The following is a 24,148-nucleotide window of genomic DNA, read 5'->3' on the forward strand; positions in this document are numbered from 1 at the left end:
TCCCATTCGTCCTTCCTCCCCCCGCGGCCCTGGGACCGCCCTCCTGGCCGCCCCTCGCCCTTCAGGCTGGACCGGCGCACGGGGAAGCCTCTCCGCTCCAGTCACCATCTCCAGTGTTGCCCCCGTACTGTTCAGAAGTGTGTCCGTCTGTCCATCTTCCGCCTTTCCCAGACAAGCGCCGCAGGCGCAGGCAGCGTGCTGGACACTGACGCGTGTCCCTTCGCGCCCGTCCTCCGGGCTCACGTCAGGACCGGCTTCTAGGCGAGCACCCAGGCTCCGCGGTCGCCAGTGGGGAGGCGACGGAGTCTCCCAGGCATCCCACCCTGACCCGAAACGGAAAGTTGGTGAACAACGGAGCGCCCTCTGCTCGCGTCTCCCCGCCGGGACGCGGGAAGAGTGCGCGGGCCCACGCCGGGTTCGGCCGGGGGGTGATGGCGCCATCTAGTGGCTTCCCTCCGCCAGGCGCGCCGATGCCTCTGCTCTGAAGGAAGCCTCGGAGAAAGCTGTCTGTGAGGCCATGCCCTGTAGCACCGGCCCGGGGCGGGGGGCTGAGGACCTAGAGGTCCCGGACCGTCTCCTGCTTTCAAAGCCCCAGGGAGTTAGCGTCAGGCAGTTGGAGGCTTCCCAGTTTGTCACGAGGGCAGTGTGTACTGTGTCAGTGTTGCCCTGGCCAACGCCACAGCTGTACCGCCCGCGGGGTCGCGAGCATTGCTCGGGGAACCCGACACCCCGACAACCCGTGCGGCCCGCCAAGCCCCGACGAGGACGAGCGCGGGCGCGGCGGGCCGAAGGCATCTGTATTGTGCTGACGCGCGGCGTCGGAGGTCCGCGAGCAAAGCCAAGAGCCGGCCCGGCGTGCCGCAGTGCGGGAGCCGGGGGGCCGGGAGCGGGACGGCAGGAACACGGGCGCGAGGGGGCGGGGGGCCGCAGAGAGCTCGGGCCACTGCCCGGGTCACACGGGCCTGAACGAACCAGCAGCCTGCCTTCTTGCTAGTCTCATCACCCTGGGCCCTGTGCTCAGGGCGTAAGTCCTTCTTCCGGGCCCACCGTCCACTCCGTTCCCAGAGCAGGGCTCGCGTGCGGGGAGCCCTCGGTCGTCACCGGCACCAGTGGCTTCAGTCAGGCCTGCCCCACTCCCGGCACTGTCCGGACATGTGCTCCTTCCCTGGGGACACGGAGGACTGGGACGACGAGACTGGGGCCAGGGAGGCCCTCCCGCTCCGGGGAGGCCCAGCCCCAGGCCCAAGGGCGATACCTCCCTAACTACCCGCCCCTCAGCACCTCCCTTGCCTCTCCCTGGTCCTGGCCCCGGAGGATTCAGCAACAACAACACTTTAATTGGCTCGGGTCAGGAGTCAGAAAGAGGATCCAATGCAGGGTAGAAGGGCTTCCAACATGGGGAAATACACGAGAGAACTGGCTCGTGGACAAAGGAAGGAAGCGAGGATGGGCGGCTCTGAAACAGGGTCAGAAATCCATGGACAGGGACAGGCCGATCACTGAGGTTCACTTTCCACATGGGAAGGAGAGACACACCTTTGCCAGGCCTTGGCCCATGTCAGGCCCCTGCCTTCTGTCTTGGAATCTGAACAAGCAAGAGTCTGAGCATATCCTTCCCTTACCAAGCTGGAGACACCACTCAGCTCTGATCCCCAACCCTTCTGCTTGCGCTTCCAGAGCTCAGGGCCGTGAGTCCTGCATCCCTCATGCTGGCAGGCCCCTTCCCGCCGAGAACCTCCCAGCCTCTCTGCGGCCCTGTCAGCCCGTCTGTGGCCGGTTCCATTGTCTTGCCCCCAGTGAGGGGGCAGGAGGGAGCACTTTGGGCATCAGCTGGGGCCCTCCGTGCTTCTCTTCGAATCAGGACTTCATATCTCTTTATACCTGCAGGAGGGGAGAGAGGCAAGCGAAGAGAAAGTCAGACACAGACAGGTTCATAAGCTCCTGCCCCAGTGGAGGAATAGGCAAGGCAGGTTCGTAGGGTCCCTTACTAATTGCCTCTCATCCCTGGTCTTTGTCATTAGGGCTCCCTTCTTCCCTGTCAGCAGCAAATAGCAAGCCAGGATGATAATGAAAACCTTGCAATGTTGGTGCCACATCTGACAGTCTGACCAAGCGGGATCACAGATCCCATCCCGTCCTCAGCCTCAGATCACCTTGTCGGGTGCTTAGGGATGAGCACCCCCATGTTACACACATAAGCATGTGGCGGCTCAGAGGATATGCCCAGTCTTATTAATGAAAGTGAGCCAAGAAGTCAGGATCGGCCGAGGATTTCGGGTTCTAGGCCCAGTGCTCCCCCTGCGCTAGCAAATTCCTCCGCTCCCCACACACCGGCCTTCCTCAGAGGCGGCCCAGCTCAGGGTGGCAGGATTCCAGAGAAAAGCAAGCCCCCACACACCTGGGTTCAAATTTAGGCTCTGCTGGAGGCCTTAGGCACATTCCCTGAGTTCTGAGCCTCTGTTCTGTCATCTAGAGATGACTCAATTCCAGGCACGGAGCAGATGCTGACTAAATATTCCCCCCCCCCCCCCCTTCCTGCTGCTTTTCTCCCCCTCCCAGTGTCCCCTCAGGCCGGGCCCAGGAAGGCAGGCAGGGGGCAGCACCAGTCCCCCTCCTCCCTCCTCCAGGGCAGGCATGATAGACGCTGCTCATGCCTCCTGCTCTCAGTGTTGCTGCCCCTGAACCTGGAAGACGCCATCCTTCAGGGGAAGAGCTTCCCCGGATGTTGTGCTGGTCACCATGACCCCAGGGGCTCTTTCCACACATTCGCCATCCAGGACCAGGTCCACGGCTCCGGCCAGCTCCTCATTAGCCAGAACCTCCTGCTCAGAAGGAGAGCCAGAACGGCCAGAGAGAACATTCGCCTCAGCACCAGCACACAGCCCAGCCTCTTGCTGGCTCTGCCTTGGCCACGACCTTATCTGTGCAGCTCCCATACCCACCACCGCTGGGCAACAGACAGAGAACACACCAGGCCAGCCACCGAGGCTTGATTTGAGTTTTATCCCAGAGGCTTTGATTGGTTGTTGCTTTTTTCTGTACACCCCAGGCAGAAGGGCCAGAAGATCTTGGCTTCTGAACTTTAGGAGGCACGTAGGGCTCAGAGTCTGAGTTCAGAGGCAAAACGATTTCCCTGGATCCTGCCTCCATCCTAGGGGTACAGCCAAAGCCCTACCGCTCCCCCTAAGGAGAAGAGTCTGCCAAGCTCTGTGGCAGCTCAGGCTCCTTAGGAAACACTTCCCAAGCACCAAAGCTCTGCTCAGGTGGAGAGTCTTCGGAGCTGGCCCCCAAGGAACAAGAGGAAGTTGGAAAAAATCACACTGGAGGTGAGAGGATTTGCATGCAGGCCCCACTCTAAGGGCACATTAGCCACCAACTTGAAGAAAATACTCACAAAGTCATGGGACTTGAGGAAAATACTACCGCGGGTGGGTTAGGGCCAGACTAGAGCTATGGAGACACATGGGGACAACAGAGGACACATTAGTGGGGCTGGGGGTAGGGGTGCAGGGAGCACCTCCAGGGTCCGGCCCCAGTCCGGGCTGCAGGTGGGCTCAGACTGGGTGCGGAGAAGTGAGCACTGGTTTTCACTCCATAAGAGGTGAGGTTGGGGAGATGAGGCCACAGCTGTCTGGAGGACTGGACTCACCCTCTGTCTCTGCTCAGGGATGACTTCCAGGCTAGGAGCTCTTTGTACACCAACCGGCAGAGGAGCTGTGTCCGAGGCACAGAGGGAGGGGAGGGCGACATTAGCCTTGACCACACGGTTAGTCCCCAGTGCTAGGTGACTGGGGGAGGGGGGCTGGCAGGAAGGAAGGTCGTGGGCACACAGTTTCATGTGGCAGGGGGTGACCCACGGGAGGAAAGGGATTCTGAGTGTCGGGCAGCTGATCTCATTGTCCCAGATACCCTCATGGCCAATGCTTTGGACCTCCAAGTTTCCAGCCTGGCAGGACAGGACATTCACCCCCACCAATACCCATCTGTGTACCCCCAAGAACTCATACCAAGCAGGCCAGAATGTCGGCAGAGATGAGCATGTAGAAGACATTGTTCCAGCCTGTGGGGGAAATCAGCCCGGCTAGCAGAGGCCCCAGAGCAGCACCTGCGCAGAACACAACGTCAGAGAAGGGCACCCGACAAGGGGCCCTAAGCTCCCTGCCCACCTGAGGGCGGCATTCCGAGAAGTGTGCTCAAGACAAGGCTCAGGGCTCAGCTGCCAGGGGCCAGAAGCTAGAGTCACAGACCTATGGACCCAGTGCCGTCGATGATGGCCGTGACAGTGGAGAGTGCCTTTGAGTTGCCCTTCAGGCTCTTGTGAGTTCCCTGGGGAGAGAGAACGGGGTGGAGAGGCCAACTGCAGAGGCAGCTCCAGGACTGGGAGTGGGACTAACTCGGGGCCAGGCAGCAACTGGGCCTTGGAGTTGAGAGGAAAGGGGGGGGGCGATGGCGGATTCTGAAGGACTTTGAGGATCTCCTATACCAGGATCTCTGTGCACCAGGGAGGGGGTAGGAATGTGGGGTATTGGACTTGGAGACCCCAGGCCCTGACGAAGCCCCCAGAGTCATGCCCAGCCCCAGGGAGGCAGCCCGCTTACCAGGTCAGCAGAGACCGCAGTGGTGATGAGCGCGTAAGGGCCGTTGACCAGGGCCCCACAGACGATCAGCATTACTGAGGCAGTGACAGAGACAGCTGGTTAGGGATGAGGGGGCCACCTCCAGCCCCAGCCCCAAAGCAGGTGAGAGCCCCAGCCCCAAAGCAGGTGAGACCCCCAGGCATGAGGCTGAGAGCCTCCACTTCCCTGTACCTCCCACCAACGCCCCCAAGCCAGCTTCCTGGGGCCCCCAAGGCAACGCTCTTCCTGTATGCAGGCCAGACCTGCGGCCACCCCCTCACCTATGGAGTTGGTAATCCCGTTCTGGCCAATGTAGTTATACAGGAACATCTGAGAGAGGAAAACGGAGAGGCAGAGTCACACCCAGGCCTCCCCATGGGCTGCCTGGGTTAGACTGGAGCCCAGAAGTCTGGCACACCCTCTCCTGCCAAGGAACCCCAGAGGCCACCTTACTCCTTTTCCTTCTCAAACCCAGACCTCTTGGTCTTTAATGTTCCCCGGGATGGGATGGAGTGTCTAAGATGTGGGAAGCTGTTGTTTCCTATTTCTCAAAAAGGCTTCTGTCCTATCTAACCTTAATTTTTTATTCTTTCCTGGGCCAGAAAGTTTAGCAGCTGACCTCCCCCTTCTCCACCAAGACCAAATCCTTGCTAACCCCTTTCCAAAATTCTCGGTCTGAATCTCTTTCCTGTGCCGCCCCAGGCTTCTCCTCCCCCAGCGTGCCCACAGATGTACACGCACACAGAGAGACAGGCGTGTGCATAAACGCTCAGGTGCGCACACATTTCAGCAGGTACGTGCGAGCATGCGCGCTTCGCTCCTGAGGTTATACGCACCATGGGGGCGGCCAAGATCAGCATGACGCAGCAGGTGGTGGCCCTGCCATTGGTGTAGTCCGAGATGAGCCCTGCCATGATGCCGCCTGGAACACAACCCAGCTGCTCCAGGTGTGACCATGGCCTCCCGCTAGCGCGGCACCCCAAGCTTTGCCCCCCACCCCACTCGCCCAGGCATGGGCATCCGGAACCAGCAGAGCTTCTCCCTGTGAAGCCCTCCCCGCACCCACTGCTTTATGGGAAGATCAAACACGAGGGTCAACTTTCTTAGTTGGGCAGGAGCCCTTTTTTCTCTGATGCCACCTACCCAGGTCACGTCACACTGGACCCGTCCCTTCCTTCTGCACCCCCACAAGAGAAAGGGGGAATACTGCCCAGGGCAGAATACGGTAGGGCCTCACCCATGATGCCACCAACATCGAAGAGGGTAGACAGGTCCCCGGCCTGTTTGGCACTAAAGTGAGCTGTGGAAAACACAAACATGTGGTCAGACCTGAGGGCTCGGAGCAAACGTCGTGGAGTGCCACGGCCAGAAAAAGCCCTGCGGAGCACCTGACCCAGTCCCACTGCCTCCGGTGTCAGAGGAAGGAGTGCGGACCCGTGGGAAGTCATTGGCCAGGGTCACAAGTAAATTTGCAGCAGTCTGAGGCAGGACACCCTTTCTGCCCCTCCACCCCATCCTGTACTTCCTTCTCCCCTTGCAGGTTGGCTCTGACCTCTCAGAAAAGCCTTCCCCTGAAAGCACTGGGGTCTGGCCCGGGAGAACCCTGTCCCACTGGGCCACTTTGGGCAGCTCAGCCAGCCCCCTTCGTGCTCTGCTCCTGAGCTCCTGGCCCGCCTCCACCAGGAGCCTCCACACCCATGTGATGTCTCCGCTAATAAACAGAGCCAGGAAGGAGACTCACAGGCAAATGGGGACCTCAGGATTGGATAAAGGAGGGTCCAGAAGCTGGACCTGTAGCCTAACCCTCAAGGTTGACTCACTGTGAAGTCGGCACCAAGGCCACAAAACAGAGTCCCAGTGTCCACAGAGCTGCTCTGGTGCACTCCCTCTATCTTTAGAGAGGCCCTGTGACGAGGCTGTTGGGCAAGTTATGGGCTGGGATTTGGCCTTGCCACCCTGGGGGGTGGAGGCCCTGGGCCCTGGCAGAGCTCTGAGGGCAGAGGCGGGGAGAGTGGGCCCAGAAGGAGGGTGCTGCCGCTGACCCAGGCACCAGGCATCAATCCCAGGAGGCTCCTGGCAGCCCCTGGGGAGACGAGAGCGGGGTTCACCACCAGGCTTCAGGCAGGGGGGTAGCTCACCAGGCCCTCTTCCTGGGGGTGCAGGAGGCTTTCAAAGGCAAATCTGTCCCTGCACCATCCAGTCCCTCCCATCTACGACGAGCCAAGCAGGTGGAGGTGGGTGCTCCTACACTCAGGGCTGGAGAGGAAGTTAGGAAGGATGACAGAACACAACTTTGGGTTCCTAACCCCCAGCTCTGGTCCAAGGGAAGAAAGGTGGCTGGACTCAGGGTCTATGAGGTGGTGTACAAGGTCTACCTTCCGACTGAAACTAAATAAGTAAATAAAGTCTCCCTTTGCCCTAGGAGAGGTTCCTCAGACATCCTGACTATGTTCTGGAGTCACGCGCATCACATGACAGATTTCCTCTCCCCATCAGAGAGGGCCTTGGCCTCCTCTGAGACCCCGTCCCCCCTCTTCTGCCCCTTGCTCTTACCCACATTGAAGATGTAGAGGGGCAGCCAGTAAAGGAAGGTGTAGCTGACCAGCTTGGCAAAGAGCAGGCACAAGGAGAACTCAACCACACCCTGGAGAGCACGACAGAGGGTGTGACGAAAGGCACACAAGACATGTTTGGCCAGGGCTAGCCCCGGGACTGGCTCGGCAGCCCCAGCACCACCACCACCTACCGCACAAAGCAACCTCAAGTACATCTCCATCTCAGTCAAAGCAATGCTGCGTCAGGACAAGCTTCCCATGCTACCCTCCCCAAGTTGGCGACTCACCCTAAGCACCTCGTATAAAGAAATTCTGGAAGCCACAGATCCCCCTGAGCATCCCCCCATCTCCTGACATCCATCAGGGACATCTAGAGAGCCTCTCGCTCCCCTCCATTCCTTCTCACCGGGATCCGGAGCGCCCCAAGGAAGCTGATGGCGGCAGGCTGAGCTCTTGGCTCCTTGGAGCACCTGGCCGCACTCTCCAGACTGCTCTCCTTGTTAATGCAGGGACCGTTCCCAAGGTCCGCAGGGTTGTCCTGGTTCTCGTCCAGCCCATCCTGGACAGAGGGGAGCCCTGGCTGTGGGCACAGCCAAGTACCACCGCCCACCAGCTGGGGGGATAACCCACGTGAGAGGTAGAGGCTCCTAAGCTGGAGGAGGTACGCGCCCCCCTCCGGGACCGAACAAACGTCCTGCCAGGCCCGATCAGGCAATCGGGGAGCCAACCCAAGGGCCTGGCATTGAGCCTGTGAGGTAACTGTGGGCGCACGGGCCCCTCCCCCAACTCCCTAGTCCTCTCTGGGACCTGCCCCTGCGGATGGAGTAGCAGGGCAGGGGGCGGGCTGGGGGGGCTCACACTTGTGTGGTGCTGAGGAGTCGTGCAGTCCACATCTTCTGGGTCTGAAAAAAAACCAAACTCCTAAGAAGGTTCTAGGCCTGGTGTCACTAACTGCCTTGCGGACCTTCATTCTCTGGCTCCCAAGTGGCCACACTAGCGGGCTGAGCTGTGTCCCAAGGCCCTCAGGGAACGCGGAAGAGGACAGCGGGGGAGGAGCGTCCTGTCACCCGCCCCATCCCCGGCTCACACTTCAGAACCAGCACTTGCTGAGCACACCACGGGCCAGGCAACCAGGGGCCAAGTGCACAGCTCCCCGGGCGCTTAACCCACCCTAGCAAGTAGAGGCTGTTCTTCTTTCACAGACGAGACAACTGAGGCCCAGAGAGGCTCTTTGTGCCAGGCCACCCACACCGGTAACCCTCTGCTAGAACCAGCTGCCTTCTCCCAGGCCCCGAGAGGAGAAGGGCAGGCTCAGTGCTGAGCCCTGTGGGGAGGGAGGGGGCCACTCACATTCGATGAGAAAGAGGAAGGTGAGGACACCCATGGCAGCAGTGAGGACGCCCGGTACCACAAACGACAGGCCCCACTGCTCGTTCACCCACATGCCAGCGATCAGGGAGCCCAGGATGTTGCCCACGGATGTGTGTGAGTTCCAGATGCCCATGATGAGCCCCCGCCTGGAGGGGAGGGAGGCAGGCCAGGGAAGGAAAGGGGAGAAGAGTAAAAGAAAGTCAAAAGAGAAGCACAGGGTTCATCACAACCGCCCTGGCCAAGTGCAAAAAGCTGGCTGCCTCCAGCCTGCAAAGCCCAAAGACAACCAGTCAGGGAGGTGGGGGAGGGCTTGCCTGGTGCCAAGCAAGTGACCGCAAAGCCTGGGGCCCTGCGCCCCTCAGTCAGCAACTGGAGCCAGCTCACAGAGGCCTTCCAGATGGAGCTCTCCCCACCCCGGGGACATCCAGCCCCCACCCCTCTCCTCCCTCTTGTCCCATGGCTGCTACTCTACAGCACTTGCTGGTCCTCAACCATGGCCACCCTGCCTCCACGGGACATGGGCAGTGCCTGGAGATTTTTAACTGTCCCAGCCCCAGGTACCCTACCAGCATCTAGAGGGTAGATGCTGCTAAACGTCCTGCCATGGGTAAGATCACCATCCGGCCCCAAATGTCCAGTAGGGCTGAGCTGGAGAAACCCTGCTCAAAAGCAACTTTTTTTTTCTTTTTACCCAAAAGCCAGTCAAGTATAAAATAATAATAATAATAATACAGTTTTATAGGCTTCATTTTTGCCTTCATGCAAAATGGAAATTCGTCGATTATGAGGAGAAAGTGTAACTAAGGTGGGCTGTTTTGTGGACTAAAACCTTAACCATGAGAAAATCAGTAATGCTTTTCAGTTACTAAAACATTTAACTAAACGTGAAAGTCGGCAAGACGGACACAAGTTTCTAACCTTTCACCCTGAAATCACACTAGGGGCCATGAGTGACCTCCTCCCTCCCCACACTCACTTTCCCTTCCCGAACCAGTTGCCAACGCAGGTCACCACGGAGGGCCAGCCTGTGGTCTGGACAAGTCCGTTACAGATCTGTAGGGAGACTGGACGTAAATGGGACAGGCCTGGGCCGTGCCGCAAACTCCCTCTGCCCCCTCCCGGGCTGTGGGGCCCTCCACAGCCCACACTACGAGCACCCCCTTCACACACACACACACACACACACACACACACACACTGCCACAGGTGGATTTCTCCTCTGGCCCAAGACCCTTTCCTGCGGAGACCGAGGCTCTCGGGCAAACTTACTGAACAAAAAAATGTGTGATCTGCATGATGGTGAGAAGTGGGAAGAAGGACCCCAAAGCTTAAGAGAGGAGCACTGGGCTCGGAAGGGGTTATTCACCGCCCAAATCTGTTATTCACCACCCAAATCTGCCATGACCAGGGGGTAGCTGGGAAGGACTAGGGGCCTCCGCAAGGTCTGAGTGCAAGACCTCTCGTACCTGGATGAGCACAAAGTACCAGAGCATGTGGATGTTCCAGAAATATCCTAGGCCAAAGAGCGAGGTGAAAAGGCCACTGAGCAGCATTCCAGCTGAAAGGTAGTAACGGAGGGGGAGCCGCTCCCCAAAAGTCCCGCTGGAGAAGAGAGTTGGACCTGTGGTTAATCACCAGCTGCGCTCCTCAGCTCGGCCACCTGCTTCCTCCCCGACCACACCACTGAGCCAGCCCTGGCCCCGGGGACCACCGATGACCCCTGTGCTGTCTGCCACCTATCGGGGGGGGCCCTTGGGTCCCCACTCACTGGACCTCCCTGCCTTAGTTGCCACTGATGAACATGCTCCTTGAAATGTTCTCTCCTTGGCCTCCTCACCCCCTGCCCTTGGCTGACCGCTCCTTCTCACTGACTTTCCCTGGGGCGCAGTCCCTTGCATCAATTCTATGGCTTCAACTACCACCTACATGTTACATAGCTCCAACCCGGCATCTTCCCCCCCGATCTCTCCCCCTGCGGGATCACACCCAGATGCCTTCTGGACATCTTAACTTGGATGCCCCCCAAACACATGCAGCTCAGCACTCTAAGACTGAACTCTCCCTCCTCCTTCCCCACTCGGTCCCTTGGCGTGCGCCCCTCGGCTGAGTGAGTGTGGCACTGCCATCCTCTGTCTCTGAGCCACCACACTGGTGCGGAAGCAGCTGTTGATGAATCGGGCACCTCCGCTAGGCTGTGAGCCGTTGGAAGGAAGTACCCTACCTTCTTCACCTTTGGTTCCTGGCAAGAGACAGCAGGCTTGCTGCATCAAAGCCATGTTTGCTGGGCTAATTGAGGCCCAGGAGAGAATGGGGCTTTTCCTAGCCATGTCTGTGTCCAGGGCCACCCATGAAGGATCCCAGTTCAGAAAAAAAACCATACTCCAGCCATACCACGGCCACTGCCATCTGAGAGAATAACCTCAGAGGGAGCATCCAGGGAAAGGCTTTCCAGGAAAAGAAGCTACTAAAAACGGGATCTGCCAGGTGAAGGAGTAGGCCGGGTGACCGTGGGAAGGAAAGGAGAATGGCCAGGGGCTGGTGGTGTGTGCCCACGTCTTGGCCTCCTATCCGCCTGGGGGAGCCATCAGCTCTGGACCCCCCCACTCTGGGACAGTCGCAGGCTCGGCCTGTCCCTTACCTGATGAACATGCCGATGGCGTAGGCCACAAGGAAGGCGTTGTCCACGGCCCCCAGTAACTCCTTGTAGTTGTTCTTATCTGACAACAGATGGGAGAGACAGAGAGCTCGGGCTTGGCTGCCCCCGCAAGAAGCCCTTTCTGGCCCCAGACAACCTCTTCCGGGGGTGGGAAGATGGCCAGTGGGGAAGAGCATCTTGCGCCGTTCCTACCAAATGGAGCCCAGTCGCACCACGTCGTGTCGTTGAGGCTGTAGCTGTCGTTGATGGGCTTGACCAGCTCCGAGCAGTTCTGGTGCAGACGGCTCTGAAGAGGCAAGAGGGTGCACAGGTCAGGGGTCACCTCCCAGAACCAGAGCCCACTCAGCCCAGAGACGAGCAGACAGTCTCCCTCCCCAGCCACACCAACCACCCCGCTCCTTCCTCTGGCATCTCCCCCTGCAGGAACTGGCTACGGGGCGAGTGGCCGCGTCAGACCCTCGGTGAAGGCCAAGGAGAGTCTGAGCAGAGCCCGTAGGGCCCAGGGTCCCTGCCCTCCTGTTCCACCCACAGCCAGCAACACTGCTGTCAAAAGGAGCACCCAGGGAAAGCTCTCTAGGAAGAGCAACTACTAAAAGAACAACTGCTAAAGTCGGCCATGTGAAGACGTTGTCTCCGTGACTACGGTTAGGGATTAAGTTCCAGACCATTCTACTAGAGTTTATTTCTGGGGGCGCCCAGCATCTCCTGCATTCTTCCTTACCGCCGGGCCAGCCTCACCTTGACGACACTGATGGGCTTCCTGGACATGTGATAACAGGTATAGATGAAGAAGGTCAGCAGCAGGATGAAGCCTCGGAACCTGCAGGGAGAGGCAGCTGTCTGGGTTAGCAGGAAGCGGGCCTCAGCTGGAAGCTCAGGCGAAGTATCCCACGGGGCCCTCTCTGGCAACCCCAGGGCCTCAGCACCACCGACGCTCCAGCTCAGGGTCCCCACCAGACACAAGTTCCTTGGGACAGAGGCCAAGGGGAGGGTGGGAACAGATGCCCAGAGGCCAGGGTGCAGAGAGCCCTCTCTCTCTGGTCCCCAACGCCTGAGGCCTTCCAGCAGAGCTGGCCCAGCACCAGCCCCCTAGACAACACAAATTATGCCCGCCCTCTGTCCCCCCGACCGCTCTTGTCACCTCCCGTCACCTCTACTGTCCTATGACCTCATGAAGGTCAGGACACCCCTGTGTGTGCCTATGTATACTGCTGAGACAGGGTAGCAGCCAAGTAGAATTGTTTTTAAACTTCCAGAAATGGTGGGAGCAGGTGGGAGGCTGCCGTGGCGTACGGGTCTGTCTCTAGAGGGAGCGCACTACTCCTCTTAAGCCTTGAACACACCCGGTATAGCAGCTGCTGCAGCCTAGCGGGGAGCAGAGCCCAGACAGCGTTGGGAATGTAGCAACGGTGGAAAAGCCCGTACCAGAATCCACATCCTCGTCCCCAGGCCCAGTCTGGTCCCTCCCACTGGACAGAAGGATCATTCTTTCCATCTGTGGCTCACACATCACATGTGCCCTCTCCTTCCCCCGCTTCTCATCCCAAGGACCGGTCTGGGATGGAAAGAACAGTTCAGCGAGGCACCACTCAAGTGTCTACCCCACGCCCGGCCCCTGCCCTTCTCCGAGGATCTGGGGGATGGGGCTCGATGTCCTCCTGAGTCAGTGTCTGCTTCCCCAGCAGAGCATCAGCTGAGCTGAGTCAGCAGCCAGCAGCCAGGAAGTACATGGAAAACAGACCTCAGAATGGACCCACAACCCAGGAGAAAGGGGAAGGCATTAGGAAAGATCCAGAGCCTTGGGTTATTCGAGATCTCATAGAGAAGGATGGGGAAGGGTAGGAGGGGCCCTGAAGCCCTTTCTATCCCTCAGCTCCATGAACCTAAGGGACAGGCATGGGAGCTCACTCTGCCCTCTTTAGGGATCTGCCTCCAAACCCCAAACTCACTTCCCCCAAATGTGCCATGAAGGTTACCGCTTGTGAAATACAGGGGGATTTCAGAAGAGCCTGGATTTAGGTTGGGCTCCCCGGCCGCTTCTTCCTTCACCCTGGACTTGAGCCTCCTACCTGGGTTCTCTGACTCCCCTCTCTCCGCAACCAGCGGTCTAACCCCGTTCCCAGCCACCCTGCTCCTCCCACACGCACTCCCCACCTCCATTCCATTGCTGAGCCTGCAGTGGGATGGAGCAGAGACTCTGGCCTGCTGTGGCCTGCCCAGATGCTCCCTGGAGAGCAGATAAGGAGGATCAGCAGGGGCCCACACTAATATCCTGACCTGTGAGATTCCAGCCCTGCCCTCCTCCAGGGGCCCGGCCTGCCCTTTCCCCCAGCTCTGACCCCAACCTCCAGTAGAAAACCTGACACCCAAGAGAGCAGAAGAGTCATGATTCTGGGGGGAGTGGGGTGTAGGGCGGGCAGGAGGTCCTCAAACATGTCAGGCCTGGCATCAGTGCGCTCACAGACTTCCTCCCTGGACTCCAGAGAGGCTCAGGGAGGAGCTCAGAGTCCCATGGCTCGCTGGGCAGAGCATCCTTGCAGCCAGGCCTCCTGTTGGTCCGATCCACTTCCCATTCTGCAGTCCTCTTTCCATTCCATTCCACCTCGGCAGCTGTTCTGAGAAGGCAGCCAAGGTGCCACCGTTCAAAGGGGCCTGGGGCCACTGATCAGGTGGAGGGCTGAGCTAAGCTGATCAAGGGCTGCCAGACTCAGAGTCTCTCACAGGAAAGACAGCTGAGGGGCTCCTGGGCGTGTGGAACCACAGGTTTCACTTCCCTTCTCATGAGCCCTTTCTTCAGAATCAAGAGGCCCCAGGAAGGGAGTAGGGACCATCTGCACAGCGGGCCCCGGGGGGCTGTGCGGGGAGGCATGGCTGCCGGGGTGCTGGGCCAGGCTGGGCTGGCAGGCCAGGGACGATGAGGCCCCCCGACGGTTCCAGGTGAGGCCGGCTGCCCCGTCACCCTCTAAATCTTTGTTAGCAGACAGTGGCACTTCTTAGAATCCTCCCCTCCCCCAGCCCAAACTGGTCACTCAGTAACCAAGTTAGATAGAGGCGAACTAGCTATCTCTTAACTGCTAGCAGGCCGTCCAGACTTGGCACTGGGACTTCTTCTGAGGTAAGGACAAGGATCAATGTGTCCCAAAGCAGCAACAGGTTAAAAACAAACAAAAACCCCTCAGGACCTACTACGGCCCGCCAGCACAACAACCCCAAACCACAAGCAGCAGCACAGGAGAGGGGCTTTGGCCTGAGGAGGTGGAGAGCAGCCCCCGTGCCCCGGCAGCTACCCAGTCAGCCCCAGGGCCTGCTTCCTTGCTTTGCAGCCACATTGCGACCCTCCCCACCCCCGGTCAGGACAGTGGGGACTTAAGCGCCCTCATCAGCCATCCCCTACGTCCCCGGGCCTCAATAAGGGGCTGCTGGTAGATGCCTAGGCTGCTCAGGTAGCCAGGTGACAGACTGGCTGTGGCTGCCCGTGAGCTGGGCGCTTGCCCTGAGGAAATGGGACTTGGTGGCCTGTCCTTGGACGTGCCTATTCTGGGACTCCGCAGATTGTAAAGGATAGAGGCTGGGAACAGTAAGAACCAGGCCAATGGCGAGAGTGCCACCACCCCAGCCCCTCCCAAATCCTCCACTGCCCCTGGGAGACACCCCGGGCGGGGAGAGGCCAGCCTGGAACGGATGCCACAGGGCTGAGCCTGGAGCCAGGCCTTCAGCATCAGGATGGGGCAGGGGCAGGCCACGTCTGGGAGGGCCCAAAGCCCTCCTGGGGCAGAAAGTCAGCCCAAGCAATCCTCTACTTGTTCCCTTTCCTCCAGCTGGGACTCAGGAGCTTGCTCAGAGAGATCAGCTTGACTCAGAGCTTGGTCCCAAGATCCTTTCCAGCAAAGGGAGTGATTGGCCGGTAGGCACAAGAAGCCCAGGACTTTATAGGAGAAATGAGTAGAGAAGATCATGATCACTTTTAGGAAAGAGGAGAGCTTGGAGAAGGAAGCTCTGTAAGGGAACCCCGAGTGCTCAGACAGAATGGAAAGACATGGCTTTCAGCTACAGCGTGATGTTTTGTTTAGGCAATTGGAAACCTCTGGAAGAGTCTGAGAGTTGGAAGGGTTTGGAAGGGGTGGTCGACGCTATGCAAACAGCACAGATGGAAATGCGCTGAGGATGGCAGAGAGTCTCTCTGAGACTCCTCTCGAGAGCCTCGCGAGGCCTAGCCCCATGCCTCGCCCTCATGCACCCCTGCCCCTGAGCGTGAAGGATCCGGGGTACGAGGCATGAGCCGGAGGCCCAGAGGACAGCAGCTGCACTGCCCCCCGCCCCCAACACACACACCAACTCAGGGACAGTCATGTGGGGGATCGTGGCCTTCAGAGACTCTGCCCCTGGTGTCTGACCTCCATCCTGTTGTTACTTTGGGGTGGTTCCACTCCGACCTCAGCACTCAGTCGGTACAGTTTGAATGGAAGAAGTAAGGCCTTGGCCAACCACATCGATCATTCCAGACCCACCCCGGGCCCTAAGTCAGATAACCTCCGCAAAGCCAAAGGATGTCTGAGTCTGCTCTGCAAGAAGGGAAAGAGGAAACGGCAGGGAGGAAGAGGAAGCAGAAGGTGGCTGGGGCGAGGGCATCAATCATGAGGGCGGGGGAGGGGACACCACAGGGTCATGTGCTCTGTGACCAGCTCTGACCCTGGGGGGTGGGGGCAGGGACAATAACGTGTCCCCCAGTTTCTCCTCCCGGATCTCCAGTCCTTTCCAGAGCAGCCCCTCACGGCCACAGCTCATGGTAGGGAGCTTTCTGTGGCCCTTACCAAGCACTTCTTCGCAGTTACCAGGAAAGCCAGACAACACAAAGCTACTCAGGCGGCATCGGGGGCCCCCGCAGAACAGGGAAAATAACGTCAGACTGAGACCAAAAGAGGCTGAGTCCTGACGCTGACCGTGGCCTTGGGCAAGTTGTTGAACTCTCTGAGCCTCAGTTTGATGTTCTTTTAAATAAAGAAAGAATAAATAAATAATCAGGTCCTGCACGCAAGAGTGTGAGAGAGTTGAGTGAGATGGAGTGGGTGAGGAAGCATCGGGCGAACGGCAGGGTCTGGGGCTGCATTCGAAGGTCTTCTGTGTCTGCTGAGGGTGGGCGCTCGGATCTGGCAGTGGGAGCCCTTGGCAAACTCTGGAACGAGAGCCATTTGTTCTGGTGGCAGCCAGTCGGCAGCCTTTGCCTTTCCAGCTCACAGGGGAAGATTAGGGCATGGGGAACAAACAGTGATGTGGGAGGTCACAGCCCCTGACTTCCTGCCTGCCCAAAGCCTTCCTCCCCCCGGATTCCTGCTCATCCAGCTGGTCCCTCCTCCCATAGGCTCCTCTCCTCCTTGTCCTGAGCGCCTCTCCCTCACAGGGCCCCAGGAAACGGCCCCAGCCCCGTAAGCACCGGCCACAGTCATCTCTGGCCAGGGGCCCATGTTCCCAGCTGCCCCCAGACGTGCCCTCGCAGACACGAGGCCAGAAGGCAGGCACCGGCCTGGGCCCGGGCTGGGGGCACTCTCAGGCCATGAAGGAGCTCCCCACCCCATCCCGACACAGAGGAGGAGGGGCAGGACAAACACCTGCCTGGGCAGAAACCTCTGGGGCTCTGACTTTCGTTCGCACACTCCCGGCTGCCTGTCTCTCTCAGGCTGGTCCTCAGGGACCGCTCCTTCCACACCCTGGGCCCCTGCCAGCTGCAGCTACATGGTGTCAGTCCCCAGCAGAGCGGAGCCACCGAGCTAAGGCGGCCTTTTCCTCCTCTCGAGGTTGGATCCATCCCTCCGTCCACGGAAATGCACAAGCGCTTAGTGGTGACCAAGGACTGACTAAGCTAGGCACTGGGCCAAGTGCGTCCCACAGCTTCTCATTTAATTTCACCATAACCCTGTGGTGTAGGCACACCGTTACTTCCATCTGAAGCCTCAAAGGGATCGAGGGACTTGTGTGAGGCCAGCCAGCCCCGTGATCTCTCCCCTCCCACACTCTCAGCAGGAGGAGAGCAGCAAGACCCCCGGGCCTGGGAGTCGGACTAACCTGGATGCAAATTCCGGCTCAGTCGTGTACTAACTAGGCAGGGCTGGACAAGCTATGAAACTTCTCTGTGCCTCATTACACCCATATGTGAGGCGGGGAAACAAATCATGACTAATCCACAATGTCTGGCACAGAGTAGTAGAAACAGCGAGGAGAAGGACAGTCAATAATTCAGGTCTAGTCAGTGCTTAGTATGAGCCTGGCCCTGGTCAAAGTACTTTACACGTTGTACCTCACGTAAGGCTCACACAATCTTGTGAGGTAGGCATCCCTAGTATCCCCCGCTCGCCACACAAGGAATCCAGCCTCCGGTGTCCTAGCCCAGGAAGGTCTAGCTAGATCTGCTTTCTTCAATTCTGCTTAAATGCCCTCCTTGGGGACACATGGAAGCAGTAAGTTTGAGAAGAGGTTGATCCTTAGTTCTAAGAAGGTAGGACCAGGTCTTAATCATTACTATGAGCCCCAGAGTTCAAAATAATAATGTGCCTCCGGTAGGCACCACATTAAATGTTTAGTGTTTGATAGGAGTCCAGACCTACACCCAGCAGGAAAGAAGGAAAAGGACACTTACTGAGGGCCCTTCATCAGCCATGGGAAGTCAAGAATGTTCTCATATCGTGTTTATCCTCCAGAACCCACCTAATTTTCACTGATGGGGAAACCGAAGCTTAGAGAAATTAATTGCACAAGGCATACAGTGGTGAAAGGGTTTCAATCCAGATCTGTCTTAAATCTGAGAGATGTTGGAGAACACAGTACATAATTGGAGTGATACTTTAAAAAGTATGCGTCAGGGGCACCTGGGTGGCTCAGTCGTTAAGCATCTGCCTTCGGCTCAGGTCATGATCCCGGGGTCCTGGGATCGAGCCCCACATCGGGCTCCCTGCTCTGTCTGCTTCTCCCTCTCCTGCTCCCCCTGCTTGTGTTCCCTCTGGCTGTCTCTCTTTCTCTGTCAAATAAATAAAATCTTTAAAAAAAAAAGTGTGCGTCATCCTTTAAATGACATGTGTGGTTGTGGAAAGCTGTGTCAGGTGTATCCATGAGCTCTTCTAAAATGCTGGTATGGGACAGGCTGTTTCTAATTACCTACCCTCCCCAAACCTATTTTCTCTAAAAGAGAAGTTACTCTGGTTAAAGGGTACAATTAATATATATGAATGAAACTCTATTAGGAATAATAGTGGCAGACACGTACAATTTGGCATACACAGTGATGAGATTTTTTTTTTTATTATTAAGAAGAGAAAAAGAGAAGTTTTATCCTAAAGTAAAATGACTGGTCATTCCAGAATAAGAAAGAGGACAATAAAGGACAAAACCTGAATGGATAAATTTATAAAAGGCTTGTGAAAAGAGAATTTGATTTGCTTTGGATGATAGTAGGTGCAAATAATGAGTCTGAAAATAAATAATTATGTTAAAGTTTTGTCCAAATCTGGTTCAGTTTTCATTTATTCATATTATTTTCAAAAAGAGGCTGTGGTTCCTTTAGTATCAAATATATCGATGTGAGAGTAGAGTTTGGTTTTCTCTCTGTAAAAGTGACAAAATTTTCTTGAATGTTGGTTATTGGTCTGCTCCTAAAGAGAGGTTGTAAAATGTTATTCTTTTACCTCGTGGGTAATCTGCCTAGATCGCAAAAATCTGGTGTCTTACAGAAAAATTTTCCATACTTTTTAAAACAAACATTTTTAGGAAACAGCTAAGTTTCTTTACAATGTTATCTTCCATGTTTATTTTTTAATGAACTATCGTCACTTTCAAATGGGTAGACAAGAACAGTTTCTTAGGCACGCATGATAAGCATTCAAATGTCCTAATAACTTTTGAATTTTTGCCTTCCCAAAATCAAGTCCTAAATGCAAAATAAAATAAAACTTTCTGGACATCTTTTATACCTAGAATTATCAATGAGATGTCCAAGAGGGCCCCTGGAAAATTTGTTTTTTCACTTTTTAAAAAGAGAGGTGCTGCAAATAATTAGTTTTATTTGATATGTTGCTATTGACCAACTGCATGGAAATAATTGTGAAATCAGAAGAGACACTCAGCCTCGTCTAGGTTAAATTTCTAAAGGTAAAATGTTATTATTTATATAAATATTTCACAAATTGTATGCTACATGAGCAGTTCCTCCAGATTTCTCAGTGCCCTCCGGGTCCATGATCTGCTCCCGTGAATCAGCGCCCCGGAGGTGCTCTGTCTGATGATAACAATACAGGGCGACCAGTCACGATTTCAGTTCTGATTTAAAATGTTACCTGGGCTGCAACCTTACTTCTTTAATTTGAATCGAACACCTTCTAGGTCAGTGGTTTTCAACTCGTGATGTACATCAGATTTCCTAGGGAGTTTTATTAAAATACAGAGGTGTAGGGGCACCTGGCTGGCTCAGTAGGAAGAGTGTGTGACTCTTGATCTCGAGGTTGGGAGTTTGAGCCCCATGCTGGGTGTGGAGGTTACTTTTATAAATACATAAAATACACATGTGTAGGACATACTCCAGACTTACTGAATCTCCTGAGTTGATATTCTTGGTATGTCCTTGGTATATTATATAAATTATACCTCAGGATTTTTAAATATCTCAAGATTTTTTTCTCCTTACAAATTGTGTTCATCCATTTTTATAAATCAAGATGTAGTGTTCACCATCTTCTTTGCATTTACCTTACTATGTTTGTAGATGTTGTCTAGATTTTTAATTGGCTTGATTTCGTTTTGCATAGCTCAGGAACAACCACATTTCCTGGTTAGCCACATTATTCTTGTCATGAATTCTCATCAGGTTGTTCACTTTGGAAAAGTATCTCTGTCACTTACAGTTTTTTTCATTCTGATGCTTCCTAAAGGCTCTGCAATCAGCTATAGACCAAAGGTTTTATCTTTACCAATCGAGAACTATCTCGGAAAAGCACCGTACCAGGCATTCAGTCTTGGGGACAGGCTTCCCATGGCATTGCTTACACATCTTTAAGAACATACCAGTGCATTGAGTCAGGATTTCCAGAACTCTAGTGAAGAAGCAGACAGATTTATGAGATTGCTAACCCAAGATTCAGGGGAGTAAGAATCACATAGGCCTAAGTGAACTGATGAGGGATGGCTGTCATTTATGTTTGGAGTATTGTTGATATTATAGTGTTCGATTTTCTGGAAATAAGGAAGCCCTTTCCATTTCTTCTTCAGCGGTGAATAATCCATAAGGATTTAGTAGACTCTGTTTTTGTAAACTAAAACGAAACACTTAACAAATATCTTATTCTCCCTACCAGACAGCCCCACCCCCCAAATTCAGAAACTTTTGTTGAGTCTTCCCGCTTTTCATAACAATATGGTTATTAATAAAAGTTCAATAAGAAACTGTCCTTCCGTTGTTGTTTTTGAAGTAGGCTCCATGCCCAGTGTGGAGCCCAGTGTGGGGCTCCAATTCACGTCCCTGAGATCAAGACCTGAGCCGAAATCAAGAGTCAGATGCTCAACCGACTAAGTCACCCAGGTGTCCTGTCCTTTTTTTTTTTTTAAACACGGATGTAATTAGAAAAATTGATTATATAACCAAGGCCTTATGTGGAATGTCATATTTGACACTGATGATCCTTTAATCAGATATAGCCAGCCCCTTTTAAGGAACTAAGGTGACTGCGTGGAGCCAATACTAATAAAACCCTCCCAAGAAAACTGGCTCACTGTGCTCCCTTATAGGCAAATAGGAAGGTCATTCCCCAACAGGCCCAGGATAATTAGGATATTTGGGGGACTTCAAGAAAAGAGGAATTTGCCCACATTTATAGGTACAGCAGTAAAACCTAGTGTGAAAACCAGTGTCGTGGCTTCCTAATCTCAAAACAGTAAATGATAAATAATAATAAATAAAGGCTTTTAAAAGTCCAATCTAAGATTTCTTTTTTTTTTTTTTTTTTTTTTTAAAAAAAAAAATTTTTTTTTTTTCTTTTTTTTTTTTTTTTTTTTTAAAGATTTTATTTATTTATTTGAGAGAGAGAATGAGAGAGAGAGAACACATGAGAGGGGATAGGGTCAGAGGACGAAGCAGACTCCCTGCCAAGCAGGGAGCCCGATGCGGGACTCGATCCCGGGACTCCAGGACCATGACCTGAGCCGAAGGCAGTCGCTCAACCAACTGAGCCACCCAGGCGCCCCCAATCTAAGATTTCTTATGAAAACTTCCAGCAAAGCAACTCAGCAAGGCCTATACTGTAGATTAACACTCTTGCTGTACCTATATACAGAATCAGATCAAATCTAATGAGACCGGCCTTATTTTGTGATCAAGAATAATCTTTGCAACTATTTTTGATCAAAGCAGGGGAGACTTTAGGGAAAAAAAAGTTTCCTTGGGAAACTGCATTGTCTAGAGGACACCCCTCCACTTATCAGATTTTAGCCTTTCCTTGACTTTGGGCTTTTATAATTCTTTGAAGTGGTAGGTAACTGATAAGTCATACAAACTATGTGTATGAAATGACAGTCTCAAGTTAATAGTCTTTCCTCTCAACCTGTGGAAAAACCAGTTTTGTCTCAATATTCCTGATTTACAAATGGGCAAGTTCTTCAGATTCTTTTTTAATTGTGGTAAAATATACATAACACAAAATTTACCATTTTGAAGTGGCATGAAGTACCTTTGCGTTGTCGTGCAACCATCCCCACCATCCATCCCCAGAACTTTCCATCTTCCCAAGCTGAAACGCCGTGCCCATTAAAAAGTAACTCCCTCTTCCCCCCTTCCTGGACTTTTTAACTGATCATAACATTTTCTGCCTCTCTCATTATAAGTAAAATAAAATCTTTAACACATGTTCGTTTTTATATCCTATCAGAGTCATGATTTCATCTTTTAATGAAAAATATTTTAACAGGCCTAAACTCAAGAAGGATCAAATAAGTAATGTAAATGAGTGAAGAAGGCTGGAAGCGAGTGAGGGCGGTCACCAATTGGCAAGCACTGTGGGTGATCAACCATCCCAATTTGCCCAGGACGGAGGGGGTTGGGTATGTAGGATTTTCTGTCTTAAAACCAATAAGTTGGTCATCTTAGGAGCACCCACCCTATCTAAAGGTGATCCTCAACCCCTAGTAATATAATTTGGGAATTTAGGCCTGGTGTTGCTAAACTGTTTTTCAAGAGAAGCCAGGGATCTGGCTATTTACGTTAAATTTTACAATTTGTAAATGATGGCAACTAACACAATGTTCAAAAAACACTGTGTAGACCAAGCAAACTGCTCCAGTGTGTGGCCTGTGATGGAGAGGGAGCTGAAAGCCCTCCACCGCACCGCACAGCCCAGCGTGGTCAGGAGGAAGGCTACTGCAGGAACCCGGGCACTCCTTGGTGGGGGGACGGTTCAGCCGACGAGCAGCTGCGGCTCTGATCTGAGAGGTATGGCCCTCGGGGCCCCGGACCCCCTCTAGGTGAGGTCCCAGGACCCCTGAGTTCTGGCCTCTGTCTTATCCAAGGAGTAGGAGGGAACAAAAGGGACACTCCGCCACCCCACCGGCCCCTGGGCTCCGTTGCCCAGCATGCAAGCCCAGGTTCGGTGGCGCGCGTGAGGCGGCCTGTCCAGCGGCACCCGGCTCGTCCCCCCGCCCCCGCTGCCCCACCCCCCACCCCGGCCCGGCCGCCGGCGCTCCCTGCCCCCGGCGCTCCGGAGCGCCGAGCGCCCCCCTCCCCCAGCCCCGCTCACCAGCTGTCCCTGGAGAAGGTGCGCAGGAAGCAAACACCCGGAGCCAAGGAAGACCGCATCGCGCCCGGCCCGTATCCGAAGCGGAGAGGGTGGCCGACGGAGGGCGCGGAGCCGGTGGCCGACGGAGGGCGCGGAGCCGGGCGCGTGTCCCTCTCTGGCAGTCCGCCGGTTTTAAATGCCCCGCGGCCCGGCCCGCCCCGGCTCGGCGGCCAGTCGCCCGGAGCCCCCGCCCCCTTGCATCTGAAGGCCCTCAGGGTCGGACCCGTCGCAAACCGACCCGCCAACCTCTGGCACCTGCATTTTCTTGGGCTCGGCCTCGCCGCTAGGGACTGGCGGCCCTCGGAGCTTCTAGGGGCTCCTCCCGCTTTGCACTTTTGTTCACTTCCCGCCTGGGTACCGAAAGCTGCGAGCCCAGACTGTCAGCTCTCTGTGACCTTCCGTCGGCCCCGCAGCTGGTTCCTGCAGCGCCCCTCTGTCCCGAGAAGGAGTGGCTCCTGGTAGACACACCGGGAAGCTGAGGCACGCGGGGGTGGGGGCAGTACTGACATGACACCTGGTGGTCCCCCTATTACACTGATCTGAGTGCAGGTGCACCCTCAGAGCACAGGAGGTTTTTCAGGGCATTACAGTATTGACCCAAACATATCTCTCAGGCCCACCTGCGGCTTCCTGTCCCAATCCGATTCCAGGCTATGTATTGAGCCAGACAGGACTCTACCACTCCCCCTCCCCAGGGAGACTGGCCCCCCATCTACTCTTGCGGGACAATCTTACAGCCAATCCTGCTCTCCCTTCTGGAGGCGAGCAGCCAGGCAGCAGGGAAGGAGCACAGAAGTCTGTGCCCTTAAAAGTATTCCTCAGGCCTCGAGCCTGAAGACTTCCAGGGTGTTTCCTCCTATAAAAAGAAGATATTGTGAGATCTTTGGATATGAACCCAAGGGTGAACTAGACAGGGCTAGACAAGAAGCATTCACCTGGAGAATAAAGTTGTGAATAGAACATAAAATAGGAACATGCCTGTGCAAATTGGTTTCAGCCCTACCACCACCCTGCCCCTAACTCCTAGGAGTGCTTAGGACCTCCGTGCAAGGTCAGAGAAATGGAGCAACAACTCCGCCAAACAGGTCGGGGCCCAGAATAATGGGCTTGGCTGTTCCCAGCCCTGGAATCAAGCATAAGGAGGTT

The 24,148-nt window shown here is 55.1% G+C and overlaps 1 protein-coding gene across 5 annotated transcripts; it reads right to left on the bottom strand.

The window, feature by feature from the left end:
* Positions 1 to 1,317: 1,317 nt before the first annotated feature.
* On the bottom strand, positions 1,318 to 23,124 carry SLC37A2 (solute carrier family 37 member 2). Of its 5 annotated transcripts, none has more exons than XM_021696268.1 (19): positions 22,964 to 23,124; positions 11,937 to 12,018; positions 11,391 to 11,484; positions 11,181 to 11,259; positions 10,009 to 10,144; positions 9,519 to 9,595; positions 8,522 to 8,688; positions 8,030 to 8,073; positions 7,578 to 7,730; positions 7,170 to 7,260; positions 5,854 to 5,916; positions 5,453 to 5,538; positions 4,898 to 4,946; positions 4,599 to 4,672; positions 4,248 to 4,326; positions 4,008 to 4,105; positions 3,650 to 3,714; positions 3,395 to 3,450; positions 1,318 to 1,881 (listed from the first exon to the last, which is right to left on the bottom strand). In XM_021696268.1, exons 1-18 carry the CDS (start codon positions 23,020 to 23,022, stop codon positions 3,420 to 3,422), a joined length of 1,527 nt encoding a protein of 508 aa, XP_021551943.1. In that variant the 5' UTR covers positions 23,023 to 23,124; the 3' UTR covers positions 1,318 to 1,881; positions 3,395 to 3,419. The 5 variants fall into 5 exon arrangements, with proteins under 5 accessions (XP_021551943.1, XP_021551946.1, XP_021551945.1 ...); XM_021696271.1 differs by lacking the exon at positions 22,964 to 23,124 and adding an exon at positions 16,010 to 16,050; XM_021696270.1 differs by lacking the exon at positions 3,395 to 3,450.
* Positions 23,125 to 24,148: the final 1,024 nt, after the last annotated feature.

Source organism: Neomonachus schauinslandi, chromosome 11 (assembly GCF_002201575.2).
Source record: "Neomonachus schauinslandi chromosome 11, ASM220157v2, whole genome shotgun sequence".
Taxonomy (NCBI): Eukaryota; Metazoa; Chordata; class Mammalia; order Carnivora; family Phocidae; genus Neomonachus; species Neomonachus schauinslandi.

What these genes read in the sequence shown, in the direction of transcription:
- SLC37A2 (XM_021696268.1), bottom strand. Translation starts at nt 23,022, where the DNA reads ATGCGGTCTTCCTTGGCTCCGGGTGTTTGCTTCCTGCGCACCTTCTCC. An exon ending in GCCATCGGCATGTTCATCAG is followed by an intron (nt 10,145 to 11,180) that starts GTAAGGGACAGG and finishes TCTCTTCTCCAG; the next exon opens with CGGGACTTTTGGGGAGCGGC. An exon ending in CGATGTTGGTGGCATCATGG is followed by an intron (nt 5,539 to 5,853) that starts GTGAGGCCCTAC and finishes GTTGTGTTCCAG; the next exon opens with GCGGCATCATGGCAGGGCTC.